At 37.1% G+C, this 25,271-nt stretch overlaps 1 protein-coding gene across 7 annotated transcripts in view; it reads right to left on the reverse strand.

Moving 5' to 3' along the window:
• The window catches only part of LOC145245740 (carnosine N-methyltransferase-like), a 380,463-nt gene that overhangs the window by 188,950 nt on the left and 166,242 nt on the right, over window positions 1–25,271 (reverse strand). Inside the window, exon 7 of one of the 7 annotated variants that reach the window (XM_080107335.1) lies at window positions 150–406. The exons of 5 other annotated variants lie outside the window; for them this stretch is intronic. In XM_080107335.1, coding sequence (XP_079963461.1) covers window positions 276–406 — 131 coding nt within the window. In that variant the 3' untranslated portion in view covers window positions 150–275. Of the gene's footprint in view, window positions 1–149; window positions 407–25,271 lie in introns of those variants that run through there. One more of the 7 variants, XM_080107336.1, reaches the window with a different exon arrangement.

Raw genomic sequence — 25,271 nt, forward strand, 5'->3', positions numbered from 1 at the left:
TTTCACCTTCATACGTGCATTCATATTCTTTTTGATCTATATTGTTCTATATTATCCTCAACAACATTACATCTCAAACACTCTTAAGTTTTCAAACTGTGCTAATCAGCAAAATCATAGCTAGTCTATATACATGATATTTTGTTAAATATTTTTCTCTAAGGAAAAGAGCTATTCTTTGAAACTCCATGGAATAAGGAAAAATCATTTAATCTGTATCGTTTGTTTCAAATAATAAATGTTGTACATTCCAATTTGTAAAATTTTAACTTTGTTCATATACTGATGCTCTGTCTCAAATATTGAGCACTTTCACCTGGTTGGGATCGTCTTATAAATATTAGGATTAAAAATTTATTTACCCACTTTAAGTTTCCAAAATTCTTCAGTTTGTAAACTTGAATTTCTGAAATATATATATATATATATATATATATATATATATATATATATATATGCATAGGTCATCATATAACGATTAGATCACTGTGACTGGCATACAAAACATTTAAAATTAAAATGCTTAAATTCAACGTTATTTTTTGCATTTAATGGTAGCCAATTGGATACAGTCTTTGCTAATCGAGCCAGAGATGGCTTGTGTTGCCGGGTTCGAATCTGTCGATTGGTGTTAATCATGACACCCTGCACTGAAGATTCCTGAAAGGATGAAACACTAGTGTCTCTAGGTATTTAATTATTATAGTAAAATAATAAAATAATTATATATATATATATATATATATATATATATATATATATATATATATATATATCAATGCTTCCATTTAGTCTCAAAAGACAATGGAAACTCCAGTAATAGCTCCATGTGTATTTGTAAGGCAAGGGTTGTGCAATCCCCCAACCACATCTCTCATGCATCGGCAATGAGAGGCCCAAGACTGACTGGAAACAATGTTGAGATAAACAGAGAACATATACAGCACCTGGAATTCCCAAATGGTCACCCATTTTAGTACTGACCAGACTCAAAATTGCTTAACTTTGGTGATTTAGTCTTAGAAGTTTTTTAACCTTTAAAATCATATGAAAAACTTATTTAATTTTTATATTTTTTTCATTTGTTGGAAAACTATTTAGTCAGTAAGTCATTTAATATATATATATATATATATATATATATATATATATATATATATATATATATATATGTATATATATAAATTTAAGACAAAATAAATATGATAATATATGAGTTTGTCAGTTCAATAAGGAATAAACACTATAGCTACAGAGGGGCCATAGAAGTTATGTATTTATAAAAAATATATATATACTCATATATACAAGACATTAAAGATAAAATAGAAGGGTCGTCATGAGTACAATCTCGTCTGCTCACGCAAGCAAGGTTTTCATGGAATATATGTCGTTCAAGCAGAAGTGATGCTCACAATGTTTTAAAATAGTGAGACATCATCATGTTTGGAAACCTACTGCAAACATCATGAAATAATGCAAAATGCGTTTTACAAATATTTTATCAGCTTCAAATCATATCAGATGTTTGGCATGTTGCACGGCAATTTTACCAATAAAAAATACAAAAACTTATGCTCATTCATAATTGTTTTTATAGTTTCACACGCAACTTATTTTTTTTTTTTTAATTACATTTTCACCCCAAACAAGGCACATTGTAACTTTGTTGTAGGGGCTACTATCAGGGGCAGCAACTACTGGGGCACTATATTGGGATTTGGGCAGCAAGATGTCGGTTCACGTTACACTTGAACTTCTGCATGTCAGTACAATTAGGGAAGCAGGGACCTGGAATGGAATTCCAGAGTCTAGCGGTTCTGGGGAAGAAACTACTGGAATAGAAAGATCTTTTACATCTAGGGATCTCTACTGTGTGAGGGTGGGATTTAGCTGCCTGTCGGGTTTGTCAAGGGTGTCTACGTCGTGGGGGCACAAGTGTCTGCAGTTCGTCAGAGCATTCACCATTAAAATACTTGTAGAACAGGCAGAGGGATGCAACGTTTCATCAATGGAACAGAGGCTGAAGCTTAGATGCCAGTTCAGGGCCTATCAGATTGGCGACTCTCTTTTGAACCTTGTCCAGGAGCGAGAGACTAGTAGCAGATGCACCAGCCCAAATGTGACAACAATACTCCATACATAGGCGAATGGTGGTCTTATAGAGGTACAGGATACTTTCAGGTGTCAGTAGTTTTCTAGCACGGTAGAGAGAGCCTACCTTTTTCGCAGCGGCCCTGGCAATGTTTTCAATATAATTGTTCCAACATGTTTCCTGTGAACGTAAGGCCAAGCAGTTTGAAAGATGTACTCTCAGACAAGGAGTTACTGGCCATTGCTATTGGTGACAAAGAAGGTTTCTTGTAATTATTGAAGGAAACTAGTTTAGTCTTGGCAGCATTTAATGTGACCATCCATTTATGTCTCCATTCCACTACAGTCATCCTCTAGTGTTTTTGACATTTCTTTAGTTATGTGTTCATTTGTTTTCCTGTCATGCCTATTATAGAGTGTGGTGTCATCAGCATATATACCCATCTCAGAGGCAGTTTTGTCAGGGAGGTCATTAATAAATATTAGGAACAATAGAGGTCCAAGGATATACCCCTGAGGCACTCCCGCATTTATATCACACTGTTTAGATGTACGACTGTCGAAGACAACCTGGATTTTTCTCTTATCTAAGAAGGATTTAATTATGTTAAGTATTTTACCAGTGATACCGTATGATTTAATTTTCCTGAGGAGACCCTCATGCCATACCCTGTCAAAAGCCTTAGATATATCTAGAGCTACCGCTCTGCCCTCCCCCACTTTGTCCAGTGAATGGTATATACGTTCAGAGATTACAGTTAGGATGTCTGCTGTGGAACGGGCTTGTCTAAATTCATATTGTTTGTCAGTCAGAAGTTTAGCATCTATAAGGTGCCGGACTAGAGCATGGTTAATTATAGTCTTAAATATTTTGGCGAAAAGTGGGAGGAGGCTAATGGGGTAATAATTTGATGGGTCAGTTCTTTCACCAGAATTCTTGAATACTTGTACCACAGAAGCAGTTTTCCAACAGCCCAGAAACCATGATTCATTAAGGCATTTGTTGTAGAGTTTGGAGAGAACTGGAGCTACTTCGGCTGAGCACTTTTTTAATAGCACAGCTGGGATGAGGTCGGGTCCACAAGCTTTTGAAGTGTCAAGATTTTTTATGATAGCATGCACCTGAGCAGGAGTGATTTTTAGATCATCTAGCGTGGCGTCTGTCCGCAAAGGAAAGTCAGGTAGGGGGTGGTTGGAAGGGTCCAGTGTGGAGTTCGAGGCAAACCGGCTGGCAAGCATATTAGCCTTCTCGGTTGCTGAGCAAACAACCTCGTGATTGTTGGTTAGTGGAGGAATTGTTGATTGCCCATTATTTACTACACTGTTATAGATTTTCCAGAAGTCACGATTTCTTAATTTTTGTGTTTCGATGCGTTTTTTAGTGGTTTCAGTAAATTCTCTCTTAGCTGTCGCTATTTCTTTCTTAATGTTACTTCTAGCTTCTATGTACTTCTGTCTGTTTGAACTGGACTTATGTCGGTTAAATCTGCTATATGCATGCTGCCTTTGAGCAATGGCAGTTGTGCAAGTCGAAGTAAACCATTGGGGCTTGCTATAAAATTTCCGCATGGGAACATGTGCTTCAATTGCTGTTTTGAACCATTCGGTGGTCTCATTTGCGCACTGTTCAGCAGGAAGAGAAAAAATATTTCCCCATGGGGCATCTCTGATAAGATTTCTGATGGCTTCCCAGTCAGCTTTTTTATAATATCTTGTTGTTTTGAGCACTGGCTCTTCAGTTTTGGGTCTAGAATTTAGGGTGATTTCTACCATTATCACTGCATGGTCAGCGTTCCCGAGTGGGCTGTCAGCATTTGTTGTACAATCTTCGGGAACTATAGTCAGAAACAGATCTAGAAGTGATGCTTGTTGTTCTTGCTGGTCAGGGAAACGGGTTGGAAATGTAACCATTTGTGATAGGGAGTGAGATATAGCAAAACTATGTGTTGTGCTGCCCGCTGCATCTGTATGAGTAGAGAATCCAAGCCAGTTTTTGTGGTGAACATTAAAGTCACCAAATACATGGACTTGTGCGCTAGTGTCGAGGGAGAGTGTTGTGTCTATGCTGTCAGAGACTTTGTTTATCATGGGGAAGTCCTGGGTCGAGGGAGAGCGGGAGAGAAAATAAAAGTAGCTAATGTTATGTTGTATGTTTAGTCTAAAGCACATAAAGGCTTGGTCGTCCGTTTCTAGGTTTGTTTCTCTAGTCAGGGGGAAGGTGTTATGAATGTAGACTCCAAGTCCATGCATATGTCTGTCAGAGTCCTTACGGCAGAGTGGGAGATAGCCAGGCATGTTAAAGTAGTTAGAGGGGATGGAGGAGTGTAGGTTAGTCTCGCTTAGTGCTAAGATATCAGGGGTATTTGTTAGGAGAAATGCTTCATCATCAGCTAAATTAGTTCTAAGCCCACGGATGTTAGTGAATGCAAGCCGCAAGTGAGGAGGCAAGTTGGATTTGTTTGTCCCTAGGCCTGGTTTAAGCTTATTTTTTTTATTGTACTGTCATCATGTTTTTAAAGAGTTTCAGTTAGGTGAGGGGGAGCTGAACAAGAGGTTATGCAGGGTGTCAGACATGCAACACAAGTAGACCATTAGCTGACCTTTCTTCAACTAGGACTGTGACCTCAGGAAAGCCCATCGGGGGTGAGTGCAGGGTCCCTTTCCATGCGCGACATGGCACTACAAACATCCCGATATTATACAACTGTTGATGGAGCAGCCGCTCTAAGCGCTACCAAAAAGTTAGGGCACCTGTACTACCAGTCGGAAACAGCAGCTAGGAACTGTCAATCCGGTACCCTCAGCCCATCAGAAGAAGATCACCTCAATCTAATTGCACAGACATATGTGGTACTCAAGCACTCCCAAGTGCTCAGTTTTGAAGGGTGGGATGTGTCGGGAGTGGGGGAACAGCATTCATTGCCCTAGACAAGAAACAAGATCTACCACTAAGTGTTTTGTCGATTCACTTGTGATAGTGTCTCTGCGCCTGACTAATAGGCAAAGAAGGAGTATGGAAGCCGGTGGTAGACAGAGCCTATCAGAGCCTACGATTTGCATGTGTATAGGCAAAATAACTTTAAAAAGACGGATTAAACAGAGACAGATTGAAATTTGACAGCTGAAAGCAAGCATTGGTGCTGATAATTCTGTTAATGCTGTTATAGCATTGTATGAGCAGAAGTTCCATCAACATTTGGACCATTACTGTGATTATGGCTACAGGAAATTTACCCACATAGCAGGTGACAAAACATCAAAGCAAAAAAGAAAAATGGGTTTATGTTAGGAACAACCTAAAAATAATAGTTATTTCCCTTGGGCCAAAGAAGAGAGAGTTTTTACACAAGGGCAAAGTTAAACGCAATGTCAATTTTTAATGTAGTGAAATTCCAGCTCTCTAAAAAGGGGCATTCTGGGCAGAAACAAAAATTTAAATTGCCTCAGTCTAGAAGGACTTATTGAATGACAGAGGTCTATAGATTATATTGCAATATTTTTTTATATAATAAAGAGGGTATGATCACCAAAAGTTGGTAAGTTCTACTTATAGATACTGATGACAGGAACTGACCAATCATAGAGTGCCACAATTTACTAGCAACCAATCAGAAACCAGAATAGCTCTAGAAAGATATTGAATCTCTCAGCATTCCAGCACATAATTCTTTCACGCCAACATCAGAAAGATCTGCAAAATTTTTAAGTCCGAGATTTATACGAAACGGTGACCCACCAAAAGTCTTCATCTCCAGGACTTGTACAGAACAGCTACCCACCGAAAACTCTTCTAAAATTAAACATGGCTTTCAATTCAAGAGATTAAATGTAGCCTCAGTTATTGCCCTTAAGGGGTAGAAGAGAAATCCGCCATAACAATTTGGAAGTAAACAAATGGGTCTCCCGTGGCAGACATTAATTATCATGCATTCATCAGCTTCTACATTACCATTTTGTTCTGTAAGTTGTTGAATAAATCTGTTAAAAGGTCATAGTTCATCCTCTGATCATTTTTTTGAATTTGTATTAAACGAATACCGTGTATCATGAGATGATGTAGCAATTATTGACAATTTAACAAAATGTGCTTCACAACAGATTTGGAAGCACCGGTTCTTTTCCAAATTCCTCTTCATCTTTTTCTTCTAGCAAAGATCAAAGATGGAAATTTGCTTCATCATTTTTTTTTTTTTTTAAAGAAACAAGCAAATGCTAGACAATATGTCACCCAGGTCAGAGAGACACGAGAAAAAAAGAAACAAAAAAAAAACAGAAAAAAAAGGAAAATAAAGTCTTGTCATTTGACAATAGAACCAATGACAAATGTGAAAACAACTTGAAGATTTTTGAGAAACGATAGCGTTTACAAGAACTCATTTAATAGAAAGTTTCTGAGTTTCTTGGGGTTTTTTTTTAGATAAGGATGGATTACTCATGTTATTTACATTCTTAGGACTACTATTCTCATCGTGAGTATTATTTTCAGAACGTTTCAGTCAATATAACCCCTGACCTTCTTCAAGTGTATCTCAAAATCTGGAATCTTTCTGTTGAACTTAGGAATCTACACAGAATTTTCGGCTGGATTGGAGTTTAGGTGGCGATTAACCTCGAACCCAAAACAACCCAAACCAAAAACAAAAGGGACACAAATCTCGATTCACCGTTTTATATCCATGGAAACAGTGACCATATCGTTCAGTTTACAAATAAGCTGAACTTTTTTTTTTTTTATTTTTAGCTACGGGTATATAAATTGTTTAAATTTCTTCAACAAACAAATGGAAGGAAAAATCTTTTAATAATGAGATTTTGTAAATATTAATCTTTTTCTTTTATTGAAAACATACCGCTAAAAGGCATGGAATTTCTTGTAATAATTACCTTTTTGATGCACATGCAGAGACTGAACCAGACGTAACTTATGGTCTAGGTCTATGGTTAGGGTTGGGGTTACATGGAGTTACGTATGGTTCAGGCTCTGCATATGTACCAGATTCTATAATTAGATTTTCCATATTAATACACTTATTGTATCGCAATATTTTTAAAATTCAATTTAAGTGATATTTTGTTTTAGTAAATTGTTAAGTGAAATCACGTGATTAATTATATAAGTTGAATAACTGCCTACGTGATTAATAAATCAACCATTTATATTAAAATTAACCCTAAACACATATCAATTTTTCAATAGTTTTTGTAAAAAAAAATTGTTTTTGTAAAAAAAAAAAAATTAAATTGTTAGGTGAAAGTACAGAATAGTTGCAATACAGCCCCGCGAATTCTGCAAAAGTACCAGAACAATTCTGTTCATATTGTTTAAAAAATTTTAAATTATAAAAAAAGTTCTATTTTTATGTTTATAATGTAAATAAAAATTGTTTCGTTTTTTATTTTTAAAAATCTGTTTATATTGTTTTTTTCATTTCCAGTGGTTTTTTATCACTAAAATAGAATTTAAATTCAAAATACTATTTAAAAAAATATTACCTTTTAGCAATACATTTTCAATAAAGAAAAAGATTAACATTAAAATAGGTCAATATTAAAAGAAATTTAGAATATTGTTTAAAATAAAAGAAAAAATTCTGTTTATATTGTTTAATTTTGAAAACTAAACGATATGGTCACTGTTTCCATGGATACAAAACGGTGAATCGAGATTTGTGTCCCTTTCGTTTTTGATTTGGGTTGTTTTGGGTTCGAGATTAATCACCACCTAAACTCCAATCCTGCCGTATTTTCAACGGAACCATTTATTTAATCCACCTCATTCCAGGTAGAAATCCTAAATAATTCGCAATTGTATTTTGAGTGTTGCCCCGCACTGAGAATTGAACATTCAACCGACAGAAGAGTGTAACTTACAACTAAATTTTACCAAATACTTTATCCACTATGCCACGATTCCTTAATGATGGAACAAGAGCACACCACCTTCAAGTTCTTTATATCTTCAAATATTTTATTCATGGTACGAGGAAACAGGTGTTTAAAATTTTGTTTAGTTGTTTTGTAGTGGAAGATTGTTATATTCGTTTTTGGCTTTGCAGAACATGATTGAGTTTTGCAACAAAGAACAACATCAACGTTTGGTGCATTTTAAGTCACTAAGACGATATCTTCAGACAGTCTGATCAGGTAGTACCAGATGGCCAAGTATGCATTTGGATCTAATATGCTAAACCCAGCAATGATGATGATCACTCCAAATTCATACAAAGAACACAATAAGTTAGAAATTGCCAATTTTGGCCAGCCTGAGAGAAAGCAACAAATCCTATCATGTTCTTAACATCGTTTAGTAACTGTAGAATTCGTTTCAGACAAAAACAAAAAGAATTTTATAAAAAAAAAAAACACTAATTCCCCATCTTTACAGGCAAATGCATTAAATATGTGCATGATTTTACAGACCATTTGGTTCACATTTTTATTTCGTCTGACAAAAATTAAAGCCAGAAAAGACTTTTCACTCGAAATACTAATTCTTCATTCTTGCAAAGAATACAACGCTTGCGGAATGGTATTTAAATGCCGGCACTGAAGATAAGAACATTTCCACTTAAAAATAAAACAAAGAACAATTCCACTTATGATGTCCTTCCCAATCTCCAAGAGTTTTCAGTCATATTTGATAGAGTCTGAAACTGCAAAAATAAAAATGGCAAAATCCTGATAGCATCGTAGTTCAAGAGATGCATTACCAAAAAGAACTCAACATTTAAAAAAAAAAAAAAAAAAAGAAAATTTTTTTGAATAGAAATCACTCAAGACAAGGCATGAAGCCACTTGATGTAAGGAGCCAACAAGAATGAAAGCTGATTATTGCAAAGACAGGATCTGCCTTTCGACCTTAGTCTTGAAAAGGTCAAGGCTGTAGGTAGAAGGAAAACAGTGAACAGGAAAAGAGTTCCACACTCTTGCAGTTCTTGGAAAGTAGTTAACAGAATAGGAAGCTGAATTATTAGGTTGGTGTGAAAACAATATTGTTTTCTCACATGTTACTTTTATATATATGATTTTTTAATTAATTCATTGATATATATATATATATATATATATATATATATATATATATATATATATATATATTGACAGCATCCTCAACCCATTGATGCCAAACATACCCAGTTATATTAAAGACACGACACACTTCCTACAGATCCTACACGACATCGGTAACTTACCAGACAATACAATACTCGTCACGATGGATGTTTCCTCTCTCTACTCGAATATTCCACATGAGGAAGGAATATCCGCATGCAGGAGTTTTTTACAAACCCAGAACTTACAAGACACCCACATCACAAACATATGCAGCATTATAAAGTACATTCTAACACATAACAATTTTACATTCAACGACAAACACTTTTTACAAATAAAAGGCACAGCCATGGGAACTAGAATGGCTCCCAGCTATGCCAACATCTTCATGCACACATTCGAACAAAAATACATACACACACACCACCTCAAACCGACACACAATTACAGGTATATAGACGACATCTTTGTCATTTGGCCACATGGTGAAAAGACATTGATGAACTTCTTCCAACATATAAACAACTGCCATAATAGTATAAAATCCACAATTGAACATTCAACCACGCATATCACATTTTTAGACGTTCTGATTAATATTTCAAATAATCATATCACCACATCTCTACACACAAAACCGACTGATGAACACAATTACCTACATTTCAAAAGTTGCCACCCAATCACAACGAAAAAGTCAATCGTATACAGTCAATGCCAGCGCATTAAAAGGATATGCACAGACCCATCCGATTATGACACACAGGTAGGCATCTTAATCAACCACTTCCTTCGCAAAAACTACCCATTCAAAATATTAAAAGAAGCCATCAGCAGAGCATCACACATTAGCAGACACAACTTACTTACATACAAAAACAACAAAACATCCACACGAATACCTATGGTATTTCACTTCAATAATAACACCAAACATTTATACAACCCCATGAAACAGATCTTCAAACAATTACAACAGGACCCCACACTCAACACAATATACAAGAAACCACCCATTTGTGCCAAACGACAACTCCCCAACTTACGTTCCTTACTCACATCCACTCGGATTAACTGCACCCAAACATCTCAAGGAAACAAACCTTGCAATAGACCCAGGTGTCTAATATGTACACATATTAACACCAACAGCACATTCACTCCTCCAGGCACCAACGTCCATCTCAAACTTCCCCCTCTAAATTGCAATAGCTCAAATGTAATATATCTGTTATACTACACAAAATGCACAAAAGGCAACTACGCGGGGGAAACAGGCCTGGAGTTCCGCCTACGTCTTAATAACCACAAACATACCATCAGAGATAAATCTACACAGCATCCAGTAGCTATCCACTATAATTTACCTAACCACACAATAGACAATATCAGATATATCCTCATAGCATCCAATTTTATTACACAACACCAGAGACAAAAATATGAAAAAAAAATAATCTAAAACTCAACACGCACACTACAGACCTTAACAAAAACCTAGGACTACTCAGTGACTACAATTTTTATAACTACAAAGATATTCTATAAACATTTCCTTAGGACTAAAATGCACGGTGAGATGGGGGAACTCTTTCCAAAATCTTTACATTTTCCCTGTTTTCTTTATTTATCCTCTCATACACATGGCATGTGTATGTGTGTGCGTATTATGTACGCATATTTGTATGTATTTGTGCGAGTGTATGTGTATACATACCTGAAAGTGTATATACACGTCAGTATATGTAAGTGTATGTGTGTATATATATATATATGTATGTATATTTGGATATATGTGTATGTGTGCCCATATATGTGTGTATGTTTTCAAAACACATTTTCTTTAAGAGTTAATTTTCTTCATATATACACATATACATATACGGTAATATGTGTATGTATTTCTCGCACACCTATACTTCTTTTCCCGTCACTCTCGTCTCCTCTTCCTCTCTCTCTCTCTCTCTCCCTACATTCGCTTATGTAAACTTGTGTATATATGTACAACTGTCTCTACATGAAAATGTATGCGCAAGCATTTATGTATGTACATGTATGTCTGTTAGTATATGTATATATATGTATGCATTTATGTATGCATATGTGCATATATATATGTATATACTTGTACATGTTTTTCCTTTTTGTACAAGTATATACATATATATATGCACATATGCATACATAAATGCATACACATATACATATACTAACAGACATTTCTCAAGGCTAAGGAAGAGAGTATTTGAGAACCGTGACCTTCTGGCAAAGACCAAAATCATGGTATATAAAGCTGTCTTGCTGCCCACTCTTCTCTATGGATCGGAGACCTGGACCACATACAGGAGGCACGTAAAAACCCTGGAGACGTACCACCAAAGATGCCTCCGAAAAATCCTCAGAATTAGTTGGAAGGACCGACGCACCAACACCAGCGTCCTGAGTGAGGCTGGCATTCCCACTATCACCGCTACTGTTGCTCAACGCCAGCTCAGATGGACTGGTCATGTTGTCCGAATGCCGGATCTCCGCCTCCAAAAACAGATTTTCTACTCTCAGCTTGTTGAGGGAAAGCGTGCCCAGGGTGGCCAAAAGATGAGGTATAAGGACAACATCAAAGCAAATCTAAAGCGGTTTCACATGGACCTTGAGACATGGGAGGAAGTGGCTGGGAGCAGGTTGGCATGGAGGAGCGCTGTCCACAAAGGTGCTGCGCTTTATAGTAGTGACCTAAATCAAGCTGCTGAGGATAAACGCAAGCACAGAAAGGACAGATTATTAACCAGACACACCCAACCCCACCCCACCACCACTACCTTTATCTGCCCAAATTGCACAAGACAAATTGGGTCTAGGATTGGGCTCTATGCTCACCTGAGGACCCACAGAAGCCACAACGGAGGACAGTCTTACTCGGACACGAGTGACCGCCGATGATGATGACTTGTAAATGTGAGTATTTGTTTGTATACATATGTATATGTACATATTGATATACAAATTAATAAAAAGTAGCGTTTCCGGTTGAATTTAGAAACGACGTTTTCGTTCTTTTTTGAACGAGAAATAGCCGTTAAATTACAAATGAGCATCATAGCGTTTCTCCTCATAACGTCTTATATCCTTGGAATTCTTATTCTCTCTTAGAATAAATAATATCGTTAGAATTCAAAGGATTAGACAGTTAAAGACGCTTTCTCATTTTTATTTACTGTTTAATTTTTAATTTTTCGTTTGTATGTGTATATGTACTGTGTGCATGTGTGTATGTGCGTACTTATATGTTTATATATTTAAGACTGACGTGACACCTTCTCATTGGCTATACCTCCTTCTCCTCCTCCTTCTTCTCCTCCTCCTCCTCTACCTTCCTTCCTTTTCCATTCCCCTTTTCCCCGTGCATCCTCATACTTTCACTACACCGATGAAGATTGAAGGATCGGTCGAAAATTATGTACTTATAAAAAAAGTTTTTTAATTTTTTTTCACAATATTATTTTGTATTCTTGCACGTCACCAATTGAAAACGAATAAAGAAAAGTTATAAGCTTTTATACTTTTCATATTCTTTTTTATTCATATATATATATATATATATATATATATAGCCATGTTATATATATCATTTTTAAGCGCATTTTTCTCTATCAAATTGTGTTATTCGTTACCATTCTCAATTCCTTCATTTTTTTGCAGGCTTTTCAACAGCATGGACAAAGTTCAAATCTGCACAATTTTCTTGTTCCAGTTCAAACTAGGGCGAAAAGCTGTCTGGGCAGCTTGTGATATCAATGATGCATTTGGTCCAGGAACCACTAACAAATGTGTGGCACAATGGTGGTTCAAGAAATTTTGCAATGGTGACGAGAGCCTTGAAGATGAAGACGCGGACGTCCAACTGCATTTGATAACGAATATTTAAAAGCCTTAATTGAAGCCGATCCCTGCAAAACAACACACGGAGTTGCTACAGAGTGGTGAGATGCCTGAGAAGCTCCACAACACTTCCCAAAGTCGAAATTGCACCAAAAAAAGGTTATGGTGACTGTTTTGTGGTCTGCGGTCAGTCTCATCCATCCATCACAGCTTCTTGAATCCAGGCGAAATGATTATGGCGGAGAAGTACTGCTGACAAATTGACAAAATGCACCAGAAGCTCCAACGTATGTGCCGAGATTGGTCAATATGAAGGGACCAATTCTCCTCCATGACAACGCTCGCCCACATGTTGCTCAACTGACCCTGCAGAAGCTGAACGAATCGGGCTATGATATTGCCCCATCCGCGTATTTGCCAGACCTCTAGCCCACTGATTACCACTTTTTCAAGCATCTCGACAACTTCCTGTGCAAAAAATACTTCAAAAGACAAAATGATGCCGAATTGGCCTGCAATGACGTCATCACTTCCAGAACTCCAGATTTCTATGCTGATGGGACAAATAAACTTTTCTTGTTAGGAAAAATGTGTCGATTCTAATGTTTCTTATTTCGATTATAAAGTATATTATGAAAAGAGTTAAGATCTTTTGAAGTTGAACATCAAAAACGAACCTTATTTTTGCACCAACCTCATAGAATGAGATATTAAAAATATGTTTACCTCTTCACAGCAAAATACAAGTTAAAGATTGTAAAAGTTCATAGCAAAAGACATGAGTAACGTTATTTGCGTGTAGGCCTCAAGAGTTTTTGATGAAGGTTCAAACTGCGGTTGGCAGTTGCCAAAACCAGGGAATGTTTTTGTCATGTTTGCAAGGTCCAGCGGAAAGAGAAAGAATGATAGAAACTGGATATGAAGGTAGGCTGTATCACCCCCTTGTGGCCAAGAATGATATTACCAGAGTTAAAGGGCAATAATTGTGGTTGCCTTAAAGTCATCAGTTTGTGTTTGTTAGCTTGCGTGGGGATCTCAGTTGCCATAAATGTTAGAAAATGTGTATCGAGATGAATTAAGTATGGAAGAAATGTATCAGGAATGTCAGAACAAACAGGAATGTTAGCTAGATAAACAAAATACATGACAAAGATGGATTAGCCGATTTGTTTCTTTGGTTACGTGAGTTGCTGATGTAATCATACTTTAGAAATGCACGTTAAGTTTTAGAGTGGAGTTAGTCAGAATGGGATAGTCCTACTACAGCTGGTCACTTAATGAAAGAAAACATTGCAATAATATTAACTTAATATATATACACATTAATGCACTAGAGGATGACAAACGCATTTATAAATACTAGCGGGACCTGTGGAAATTCCACAGCAGACTCTTTCATATGTAATACATTGATGTTGGCATTCTGTGGATGTTCAGCATAAATGGAGATGCTCTCATATTATTGTAGCTCTTTTGTTAAAACTGCAAAAGTATTTATCTAAGCTAGCAGGGACGACCGGCGTAGTCTAGTCGTAAAATATGCTGTAATATGATGTTTTACCATATGCAAATTTCATATATATTATTATAGAGTCAATTTTCTATCGATTCTTATATATTATAAGGTTGTGATTTAAAAAATAAAAAAAATATATCCATATGACTTGGGTGCATCAACTTAAATTGAAATCGAAATAAAAACTTATGAAAAAAATATATGCACACATACATATATATATATAACTTGAGTTCCTTCAGCTATAGTCAAAACCGAAACCAAAACTTTTTGATAAAATTATTTATTACAAGAAATGGAAGATCATAAATAATAAACGACACTCATTCAGAAGAAAAAAAGATGCAAGTGAGACTGTTATATATAGGTTTTCTTATTAAGAGTGAGTCTTATTAAATGTGCAGTCTTCGAGAGTCTTCGAGAGATAGTCTTATTAAAGGGATGTTGTTAGGGAGATTGTTCGTTTTATGACGATTCATATATATTAAAAATTGTTCATACTTAGATGTGTTGATGGAAGGAAGCTCTTTCAGTGAGGAGATAGTGTTCAGACAGTCTTAGTGTAGACATGAGATGTAGAGTTCACATTGTAGATATGAGATGTGTAGACGTGTATGTAAGGACATTTTATAACACCGATATATAGACATATAATACAATTTTCACTTTACCTTTCGGTAGAATCACAACACAAACACGACGTTTATACAAACACATGATAGGTTTATTTCTTCTCACGACCGGCCGTAGTTTTCTCATCAAGTATTCAAAGTTTCACATATTAAGTTTCAAAGTGACCGTCTCGCTTCTAGACGTTGGAATTTCAAACTGCAGACTATCGTCTGTCGTTCTCAAACTCCCTCTGACTCTCCCAGTTTCCCCTTTCTTAACTCTAAAGTTTTTCTAACTATATCTAGAACTTCCCATTTTTCCATGACGTCATACACATGTTAAAACATGTGTCTTCTTTCACGTGTTCTGGACATACGTGTCCAAAACTTCTCCTTTTTTTACAAAAGGAATTTTAACCTATATTCTCAGTAACCTATATTTCCAATATGTTAAAAACATGTTTATTAAATTATCTTGCAGCTGCATTCTTTCAATTGAATTTTCATAACAAAATTGACAGTGCACATTCTTTTCTTGAAACTATTTTATCTCTAAGCTATACAATCGTTTGTTTTACATTCCATTTTCTAATTCTCACACGTAATCTATTTCTAAACCTAAATTACGAGGTTCGAATTTCGTCTATGCTATTTCATTTTAACTAAATCTCTCTATTTTTATACTTACATGAAAAGGGGACAGCCCTTATCATGTAACAAGACACATAAAATAACATACACGCTATTGTATTAATATATAGATGTATGCACATACGTTATATGCGTACTTATACACTTGTTATATACACGTTAGACGTAATCGCCCGCATGAACAGGTATATATATATATATATATATATATATATACACTTGTTATATACGTGGCTATACAACAAATAATAACAAATACAATATTTATCTAATGTCGTTAAAGTTTTTACTTTAAGTTTTATTTTATTAATATTTAAGTTTTAACATGGAAGAAAATTTTAAATATTGAAAGAAAAATGTTTTAACTTTTTTGAATTCCCTTCCTCGACCAACCTAACTAGCAGCAAAATTCGGAGAGCTTTCAGTTCTAATAGCTTTTTTTCCTTGGACCGTTTTTGCCTTTGAAATTCCTTCTCTTCCCCGTTTCTCCAACTGTATGAATATGCAAAGATTTAAATGTAATGTCAACAAACACTATACTGCACAACTTCTGACTTAAGATGCTACCTATAAATCTGACCCTTATCACAGTGTCCTAAATTCTGAGATGGGCAACGTCTCATGCTTGCAGTTCACTTCAAAAGGTTGACCACAACCTGGTTGCATGTAGTTACATTGCCTTTTAAGCAGTCAAACCACTTTTTCTTCAGTTTACCATGCTATCTAGCGGCAGGGATATCTAAATGCAATTTTTTTTTAATAAAGGATTCGCCACTTATCAAAGTCCAGAGGCCACCCGAAGAACCCGAATTAGCTCCTGCCCAGAACGTACTTGGCTTGTACAAAAGGTAGCACGATGTACATGGCTGAACCACCTGACATTGCAGAATGCATAATGCATCTGTACCGAAAAAACAATCACACAATTGATGGCACTTGTTTGCAGCCGCACATCCATCTAATCCTGGCATGATTTTTTTTTTCGAAAACTAAAGGAACCAAAAAAAAATTTTTTTAACTCTTCTTCGCCCCCAAACAAGGCATATTGCCACTTGGACGTAAAGGGCTATTATTTGGTACCATATCTACTATGTAGGGAGTTGAGCAGCAAATTGTCCATTCATATGGCACTTAAATTTCCACATGTCGGTACAATCAGGGAAGCAGGAGACCGGGAGGGAATTTCAAAGTTTAGTAGTTTGTGGGAATAAACTATTAGAGCAGAAAGCTTTCCAGTATTTACGGACCTCCACAGTGAAAAGATGGGATTTTCCTGCTTTTTGAGTTAGTTAGGGGTACATATGTCAAGGGAGCACAAGTCCTACGAGTTCATGACACATTCCATTATAATACTTGTAAAACAGGCACAGGGATGCAACACTGCAGTGATGGGACAGGGGTTAGAGTTTGGTTGATAGTGTGTTTCTTTGGACCCTGTCTAAGAGAGAGACTAGTGGTAGGTGCACCAACCGAAATGTGGCAACAACAATATCCAACACTAACAAGATGCACGAACGAAGAGTGGCTTTGTAGAGATACTGTCAGATGTGAGTAATTTTAGCACCTTCTTTGCAGCAGCCTTAGCAATGTCTTCAATATATTTGTTCAAATTCATGTTTGTGAATGTTAGCAGGAGTTAAAACAAAAAGTTTTCAGGCAGCATATTATGCATTCAGTTGAAATCAATCATAAATAAAAACAAAAACGAACCTCCACTTAAACAATAGCACAGTCTTATAATGTCGTAGTTAAATGTTTTCCCACAGACGTGATGTTGCTAGTATCAGTCTTTCTTTTTATAAATGCTTCCTTTGTTCCAGCTCATTTGACTTGTCGGTCTAGTGGTCCCCATCAATTTGTTGTTTTGATACCTCGTTTCAACCCTTTATGACCTGGTTGAACTAATTCGTTGAGTTGTAAATAAATGAATGTAACGGAATAAAGTGGGGATTTATTCAAACACGCCTTGTACGTATTAGTTCAGTATCTGCGTAGATGCCAGATACTTTCAGATTGCAACTGTCCATTGCTTACATTTAGTATGCCGCCATCTGTCTCAGAGAATGGAAGATTTCGTTTTTTGTCAAACATGTGTTTTCAAGCACTATGGATAATAATCAAGTTTATGGAATGTAAAAATTCACAGTGGTAGTTTAACTATTGAACTTTATACTTTTTTCCAGTCTAAAGACAATCATAGTGTTATTACCTTTGAAATGAACTAAAAAGAAACAATATTCTTTAATCATCTCCATCATAATTCAGGTCATAAAAAGGTTAATACAGCTTCCTATTCCAAAAGTTTCTTTCCAAGAATTGCAATTTTGTGAAACTCTCTTCCTGTTGACTTTTTTTCTCCTACCCGCAACCTTTTGTTTGTTTGTTTTTTAAAACTTGCAACAATCATCTTTCTTTCTTGTTAGTTCCCTTTTTTTTTCTTTTTTTTTTTTTACATAGGGATCACCACTTATCACAGTCCAGAGGCCACTCAAGGATAAGAGTTAAAGAGTGCAGAGTAGCCAATGCCATAGTAATCGTTAGTAGTGTAAATTTAGTAAATTGGATTACTTAAGGGGAACGGCTCATCAAGAGCTTCTTTATGTTGAACTTGAAGACAACCATATTGTAGTCAGTTGGAAAACATACAAACGGAAGAGAGTCCCACAGGTGTGCAGTTCTAAGAAAGAAACTTTGTTCATGGAATCTACGTTTAGGTTTAGGCACAGATAATGCCTAGTTCCTTACATCAAGTGGCTTCTTGTCTTGTCTGGAACGATTTGATAATAAAAAAAACATGAAGCATCATGGTTAAGTGGGACCGACGAACATATCTTGCTTTAGAGATACGTTTCTGCATCTGAAATGAAAGTAATGTTTAAAAAAAAAAAAACAATGGATAAAAAAAAATGAGGAGAAAAAGGTGGGGTACGAAAGACGCGCAGAGGTGAACCAGTGTTTAACAGTTGATGGCCTCTCTCTTGGTTAGAGAATGGAAAGCCTTGATGACAGCCTACTAATTCTTTTATTTTTAGTCCATTCATCACTCAGTCTATCAAGCAAACTATCGGCAATACAAGTCGTGAAAATACTATCAAGCAAAATGTCGCCCATCAATCTGTCCGAGTCACTCTTTTCAAATAAATCAAATTCCTCTCGAACCAAAAACACACCAGTCCGTCCTTTTATTTATCTTCACAACCATTCACTCGTTCATTCATTATCCCAACAATGAATGACCAACTAACCGACGTTCCGATGCTTATCGGATCTCATTTCAAACATCTAAGTCTTCTTTTCAGCTTTTTGGTTTGGAAAAAAAATAAATAAATCTAAGTTTTGTTGTAAAGAATAAAAAAAAAAGATTTAAAAAAAAATCTTTTGTTGACTGGTGAAATGGGAGGGAGGGGTGGGGGGCTCTTTCAGGTTTTCCCCTCTTCCTCCTCCTCTTTCTATCCTCCCACTCTTCCTTATCTATGTTAGGATTTCCAAACTTTAAGCTTCCTTTTTTCTTTCTTTCTTTTGTTAAGGTGCGTCCATAAACTTTTATAAGAGGCTCTGTCCATCGATCAGTTTATGTGTCATTTTGTTTTTGAATTTTCGAGATGATAATTGCTAATTTGGTATTATTCGGACTAATGTTCACATCTTGAGTGTTATTTTCACAACGTTTCCGTCGATGTAACCTCCGACCTTCTTCAAGTGTAGTATTTTATCAAACTTGGTAATCTTTCTGTCGTACTCAGGAATCTGCACAGAATTTCAAACAGCACTCTTTTATTTAATCCATAGGGGTATCATGTTCTTGTTCAGTCAGCCATGACCGGGTAGAAGTCTTTGCGATTGTAATCTAAGTATCGCCCCCCCCCTGCACTGAGGAATGAACCATCAGCCCCCAAACGAGAGTCACAACTAAATTTTACTAAATACTTTATGCATTGCACCCATGGCGTACTTGATAAAATGTGCAGATTCCAGAATTTGGCAGAAAAATTGCTGATTTTAAAAAGATACACCTAAAGAAGGTAGGAGGTTACATCAGCCAAAACTTTGTGAAAAAAATATTCAAGATGAGAACAATAGCTCAATTAATCCAAATATCATTTTCATCGCTAACATCACAGATTAAAAAACCACATTCTTTTTCTTTTTAGACATAAGCAGACATCTATTATATAAAAGGCAAAATGGATGCAAGCCTTTGTGTATGTCCGCGAACTGCAATTGTTTGTATCTCTCTTGCACTTGGTTCACCAGATATATTTACTAGGTAGCTTGTTAAATTATTTTTCATGGGTCTGGTTACTCTTATAATTACTTGGAGAGCTTCCCAAGATTCCAGTCTCTTTTCATGTCATATATAAGATGCTGGTATCTTACCTTTTTCTTTTCAGCTCTATTTAACTCAGCATCATCGGGGGGGGGGGGCACTAACTTCTAAGGTTGCTTCTTTTTCCTACTTGTCTCAGTCTTATGTCAGGTTTTATAGCCCCATTTTCTCGTTACATAACTGTAGGAATTGCATAGTCATAGTGGATGGTGCATGACTTATTTCCAACTGTTCTTTCTGGTAAACATGTTCCCAGGATTTGCTGCTGCATTCGATATTCAACTTTTTACAAATAGTCGAGTGGAAATAGTTACACGCATTGTGTCGCATTGTACAACAGCCATCATCCAGCAGAACCTCACAGCTGGATGTCAGGTGGCTCACACTAAGCCTGTATAGCAGAACTTGCATTAGTCGTCATTGCTGAGGCCACTCATTTTCTTAAAAGCATTGGTTTTTTTGTTTGTTTGTTTTTTGTTTTTTTTCAATTTTTTTATCACTTTGTTCAAGCTGGGGATGGAGCATCCTATCGAATGTCAGGCATAGCAAGCCCCACTCTCCCCAATGGTTTACTTCTACTTGCGCAGCTGCCATTGCGCAAAGGCAGCATGCATACCACAGATTTAACTGACATAAGTCCAGTTTAAACAGACAGAAGTATATAGAAGCCAGAAGTAACTGTAAGAAAGAAATAGCGACAGCTAAGAGAAAATTCACTGAAACCACTAAAAAAACACATCGAAGTACAGAAACTAGGAACCCATGACTTCTGGAAAATCTACAACAGTGTAGTAAATAATCGGCAATCAACTATTCCCTCACTATCCAACAATCATGAGCTTGTTTGCTCAGCAACCGAAAAGGCTAACATGCTTGCCAGTCGGTTTGCCTCCAACTCCACACTGGACCCTGCTAACCACCCCCTGCCTGACTTTCATTTGCAGACAGATGCCACACTAGACAATTTGAAAATCATCCCTTCTCAGATGCTTGCTGTCATAAAAAATCTTGACACTTCAAAAGCATGTGGACCTGATCTAATCCCGGCTGTGCTATTAAAAAAATGCTCCGCCGAAGTAGCTCCAGTTCTGTAACTTTACAACAAATGCCTTAATGAATTTTGCTTTCCTGCCTGCTGGAAAACTGCTTCTGTGGAACCAGTTTTCAAGAATTTTGGCGAAAGAACCGACCCAGTAAATTACTGCCCCATTAGTCTCCGCCCACTTTTCGCCAAAATATTTGAGTCCATAATTAACCAAGCTCTGGTGCATCATCTTACAGATACTAAACTTCTGACAGACCAACAATATGGATTTAGCCAGGCCCGTTCCACTGCAGACATCCTAACTGTAATCTCTGAACGTATATACCATTCACTGGATAAAACAGGGCAGGATAGAGCGGTAGCTCTAGATATATCTAAGGCTTTTGACAGGGTATGGCACGAAGGTCTTCTCAGGAAAATCAGATCATACGGTATAACTGGAAGAATACTGAATATAATTAAATCCTTCTTAGATAAGAGAAAAATCCAGGTAGTCCTTGACGGTCATACATCTAAACAATATGATATAAATGCAGGAGTGCCTCCGGGGTCTATCCTTGGACCTCTATTATTCCTAATATTCATAAATGACCTCCCTGACAAAATTGTTTGTGAGATGGGTATATATGCTGATGACACCATGCTCTATAACAGACACGACAGGAAAACAAATGAACACATATCTAAAGAAATGGCAGAAACACTAGAGGATGACCTCCGATCTGTAGTGGAATGGGGACAAAAATGGGTAGTCACATTCAATGCTGCCAAGACTAAACTGGTTTCCTTCAATAATTACAAAAAACCTTCTCCACCAACAATAGCAATGGCCAAAGACTCTTTATCTGAAAGTACATCTTTTAAACTCCTCGGTCTAACATTCACAGGAAACACGAGTTGGAACAATTACATTGAGAGTATTGCCAGGACCGCTGCGAGGAAGGTGGGTTCTCTCTACCATGCTAGAAAGCTACTAACGACCAAAAGTATCCTGTACCTCTATAAGGCCACCATTCGCCCATATATGGAGTATTGCTGTCATATTTGGGCTGGTGCATCTGCTACTAGTCTCTCGCTCCTAAACAAGGTTCAAAAGAGAGTCACCAACCTGATAGGTCCCGAACTATCATCTAAGCTTCAATCTCTGTCCCATCGACAAAATGTTGCATCCCTCTGCCTGCTCTACAAGTACTTTAACGGTGAATGCTCTGACGAACTGCAAGCACTTGTACCCCCTCGAATAAATACCTCCGACAGACCCAACAAGCAGCTAAATCCCACCCTTTCACAGTAGAGATCCCTAGATGTAAGAGAGCCTTTTACTCCAGTAGTTTCTTCCCCAGAACCGCAAGACTTTGGAACTCCCTTCCGGAATCCTGCTTCCCCAACTGCAGAAATTCAAGTGTAACGTGAACCAACATCTTGCTGCCCAACTCCCTACATAGTACCCCTGTAGCTCATGTCCCTGATAGTAGCCCCCTACTTCAAAGTGGCAATGTGCCTTGTTTGGGGTGAAAATGTTATAAAAAAAATAAAAAAGTTATGTCATATTCCAACCGAGATCTTTTTTAAGATTCCAATTGTCTCTATAAGTGCAACTATTTAAATCTCTCTTGCACTTCATTCACAGAGTATATTTGCCAGGTAGTTTTCATAATTACTACACTGGAATGTGCTCGGATTAACTTGCTACTCTAGTGTTTTTTTTGGATGTAAATACACCCTACCACCCCAATAATTAGCTAAATCTTATTTATTCAAAGTAGAGATCCATTAATGCTGGACGACTTTCTCTTCCCTCGAACAGTTAGCTTTTAAAATTCCCTCATTTCCCTAATCTGTACCAACATGCAGAAATTTAAATGTAATGTGAACAAACATCTTTCTGCATAACTCCTTATGAGGTGCCTTCAATAAGTTTCTAGACTTTTTTTCATATGAGCACTTTTATTGATAGTACACACATGAAACTCTAGTCTCCTGTGAGGTAATCTCCTCTGGTTGCAATGCACTTGTTGTACCGTTCAAACAACTTCTGAAGGCCCTATTGAAGTCCTCTTGTGTGAGCATGTCAATGACCCTTGTGACAGCCTTATTCACCTCTTCAATTGTTTCATAACGACAACCTCTAAGGTTTTCTTTGAGCTTAGGGAATAACCAACAGTCACAGGGAGCAAGGTCTGGACTATAGGGAGTGTGAGGAACTGTTTTGATACCATCTTGGTCAAATAGTCTGTGGCAAAGATGGAGTACAAACCTTCCGCATCTTCAGTTCCTCGTGAATAATTGTGTGTACAGTTCCTACACTGACATCAAACTGTGCACTTATTGTCTCTATAGACACACGACAGTCCTTATCCATTATTTGATTATTCAACTCTGGTGTTTTGACTTCCTTACTCCTCCCACACCTCTCATCATCCCATACAAGTTCCCTGCCTTCCTTGAATCTCTTATGCCACTCAAAAACTGATGTTCGATTCATGCAAGATGGTCCAAAAGCAGTCTGAAGCATTCCATACGTTTCTGTGACGTTTTTCTCAAGTTTAAAACGTAATTTTATTTAATATCGTTCTTTTAAAGTATCCTCATGTCCAGATTGCAATTTTGAAATTCACCAGCTGTGACAATCAGGCTTTAGTAGGGTGTATTCCAATTCCTGCTGTAGCTGTTCATTTGAACCTGAAATCATAAAAATTAGCCAGTCATTTCATTGTTGTTCGTCTGTCAAAATGACAATGCTGTAGGTTGGGATGGCGGGGAGTCATCATTGATGAGTGCAGAGATGGCTGATAAACCTAATCTTTGCTTGAAAAGTTCTACTGCAGTGAGAACAGGGAATGGTAGCAGATGTCGAGGATTTCAAAAACATTGTCATTTCTGTTCTTTCTGCACTTCATTGCAGCAACTTTTTGGTTACATTCATATTTGCGGACACCGTCATGAACAGAGGCCCACCACTTGGCTCTATCTATAGCTGTCTGCTCTCATGACGACGGATCAATGTTTAAGGCCTTCAGTGATGTCTTCAGAGTGTCTTTAAATCGTTTTCTCTGGCTTCCATGCGAGTGCTTGCCATGTTGAAACTCAGCAAACAGAAGTTTCTTAGGCAATCTGTAGTCTGTCATGCGGGTTACATAACCAGCCCAACGAAGCTGAACCTTCATCTGGATAATGGGGATGCTTGGGAGTCCAGCATGAGTGAGGACTTCCGTTTTTGGTATCCTTTCCTGCCAGCCTATGTCAAGTAGTTTCCTCAGTTTAGTGGTATGAAAGTGATATACTTTTCTAGTGTACCATTGGTAGACAGTCCACGGCTCAAATCCATAGAGTAAGGTGGTGAGTACGACAGCTTTATAGACTTGGATCTTTGTCATGGAGGTGATGCCTATTCTTTCCCATACATTCTTGTGAAGTCTGACAAACACAGCGCTTGCTTTAGAAAGTCTGGTATTGATTTCATCATTAATGATTACATTGCGGGAGAGCGTACTGCCAAGTTAGGTGAACTTGTCAATCACTGTGTTTTTACCCCTCGATGGAAATGTTGGGTTCAAGATATGGTTTTCCCAGAACAGGTTGATGCATCCCCACGATCTTCTTGGTATTGGGAGACCAAATTTTTCACATGCCTCTGAGAATATGTTTGCACTGTGTTGCATAACTGCCTCAGAGGTAGCGTTAAAGACACAATCATCAGCAAACAGAAAGTCATTTGCGGTGTCTGTTGCAACCCTGAATTTTGCTTGTAGCCTCCTGAGGTTGAAAACTGATCCATCAATTCTGTACCTGATTCCCATGCCCACATCAGTGTCTCCGAAGGCATCGGTCAGCATCGCAGAGAACATGAACTGGGTGGGAGTGAAAATACACCCGTTTCACTCTATTTGTGACTTCAAAAGGGTCAGAGGTCTCCCCACAATCTTGCACTCCGGTTATCATTCCATCATGAAACTGACATATGATGACAATGAATTTTCTAGGATATCCATACTTTGCCATTATTCTCCAGAGGCCTTCTCTGCTTACATTGTCAAAGGCTTTGGTCAGATCAATATAGGTGGAGTATAGGTTTACATTTTGTTCTTGGCACTT

This window comes from Euprymna scolopes, chromosome 23, assembly GCF_053919585.1.
Source record: "Euprymna scolopes isolate OS-2025 chromosome 23, ASM5391958v1, whole genome shotgun sequence".
In the NCBI taxonomy this organism is placed as follows: domain Eukaryota; kingdom Metazoa; phylum Mollusca; class Cephalopoda; order Sepiida; family Sepiolidae; genus Euprymna; species Euprymna scolopes.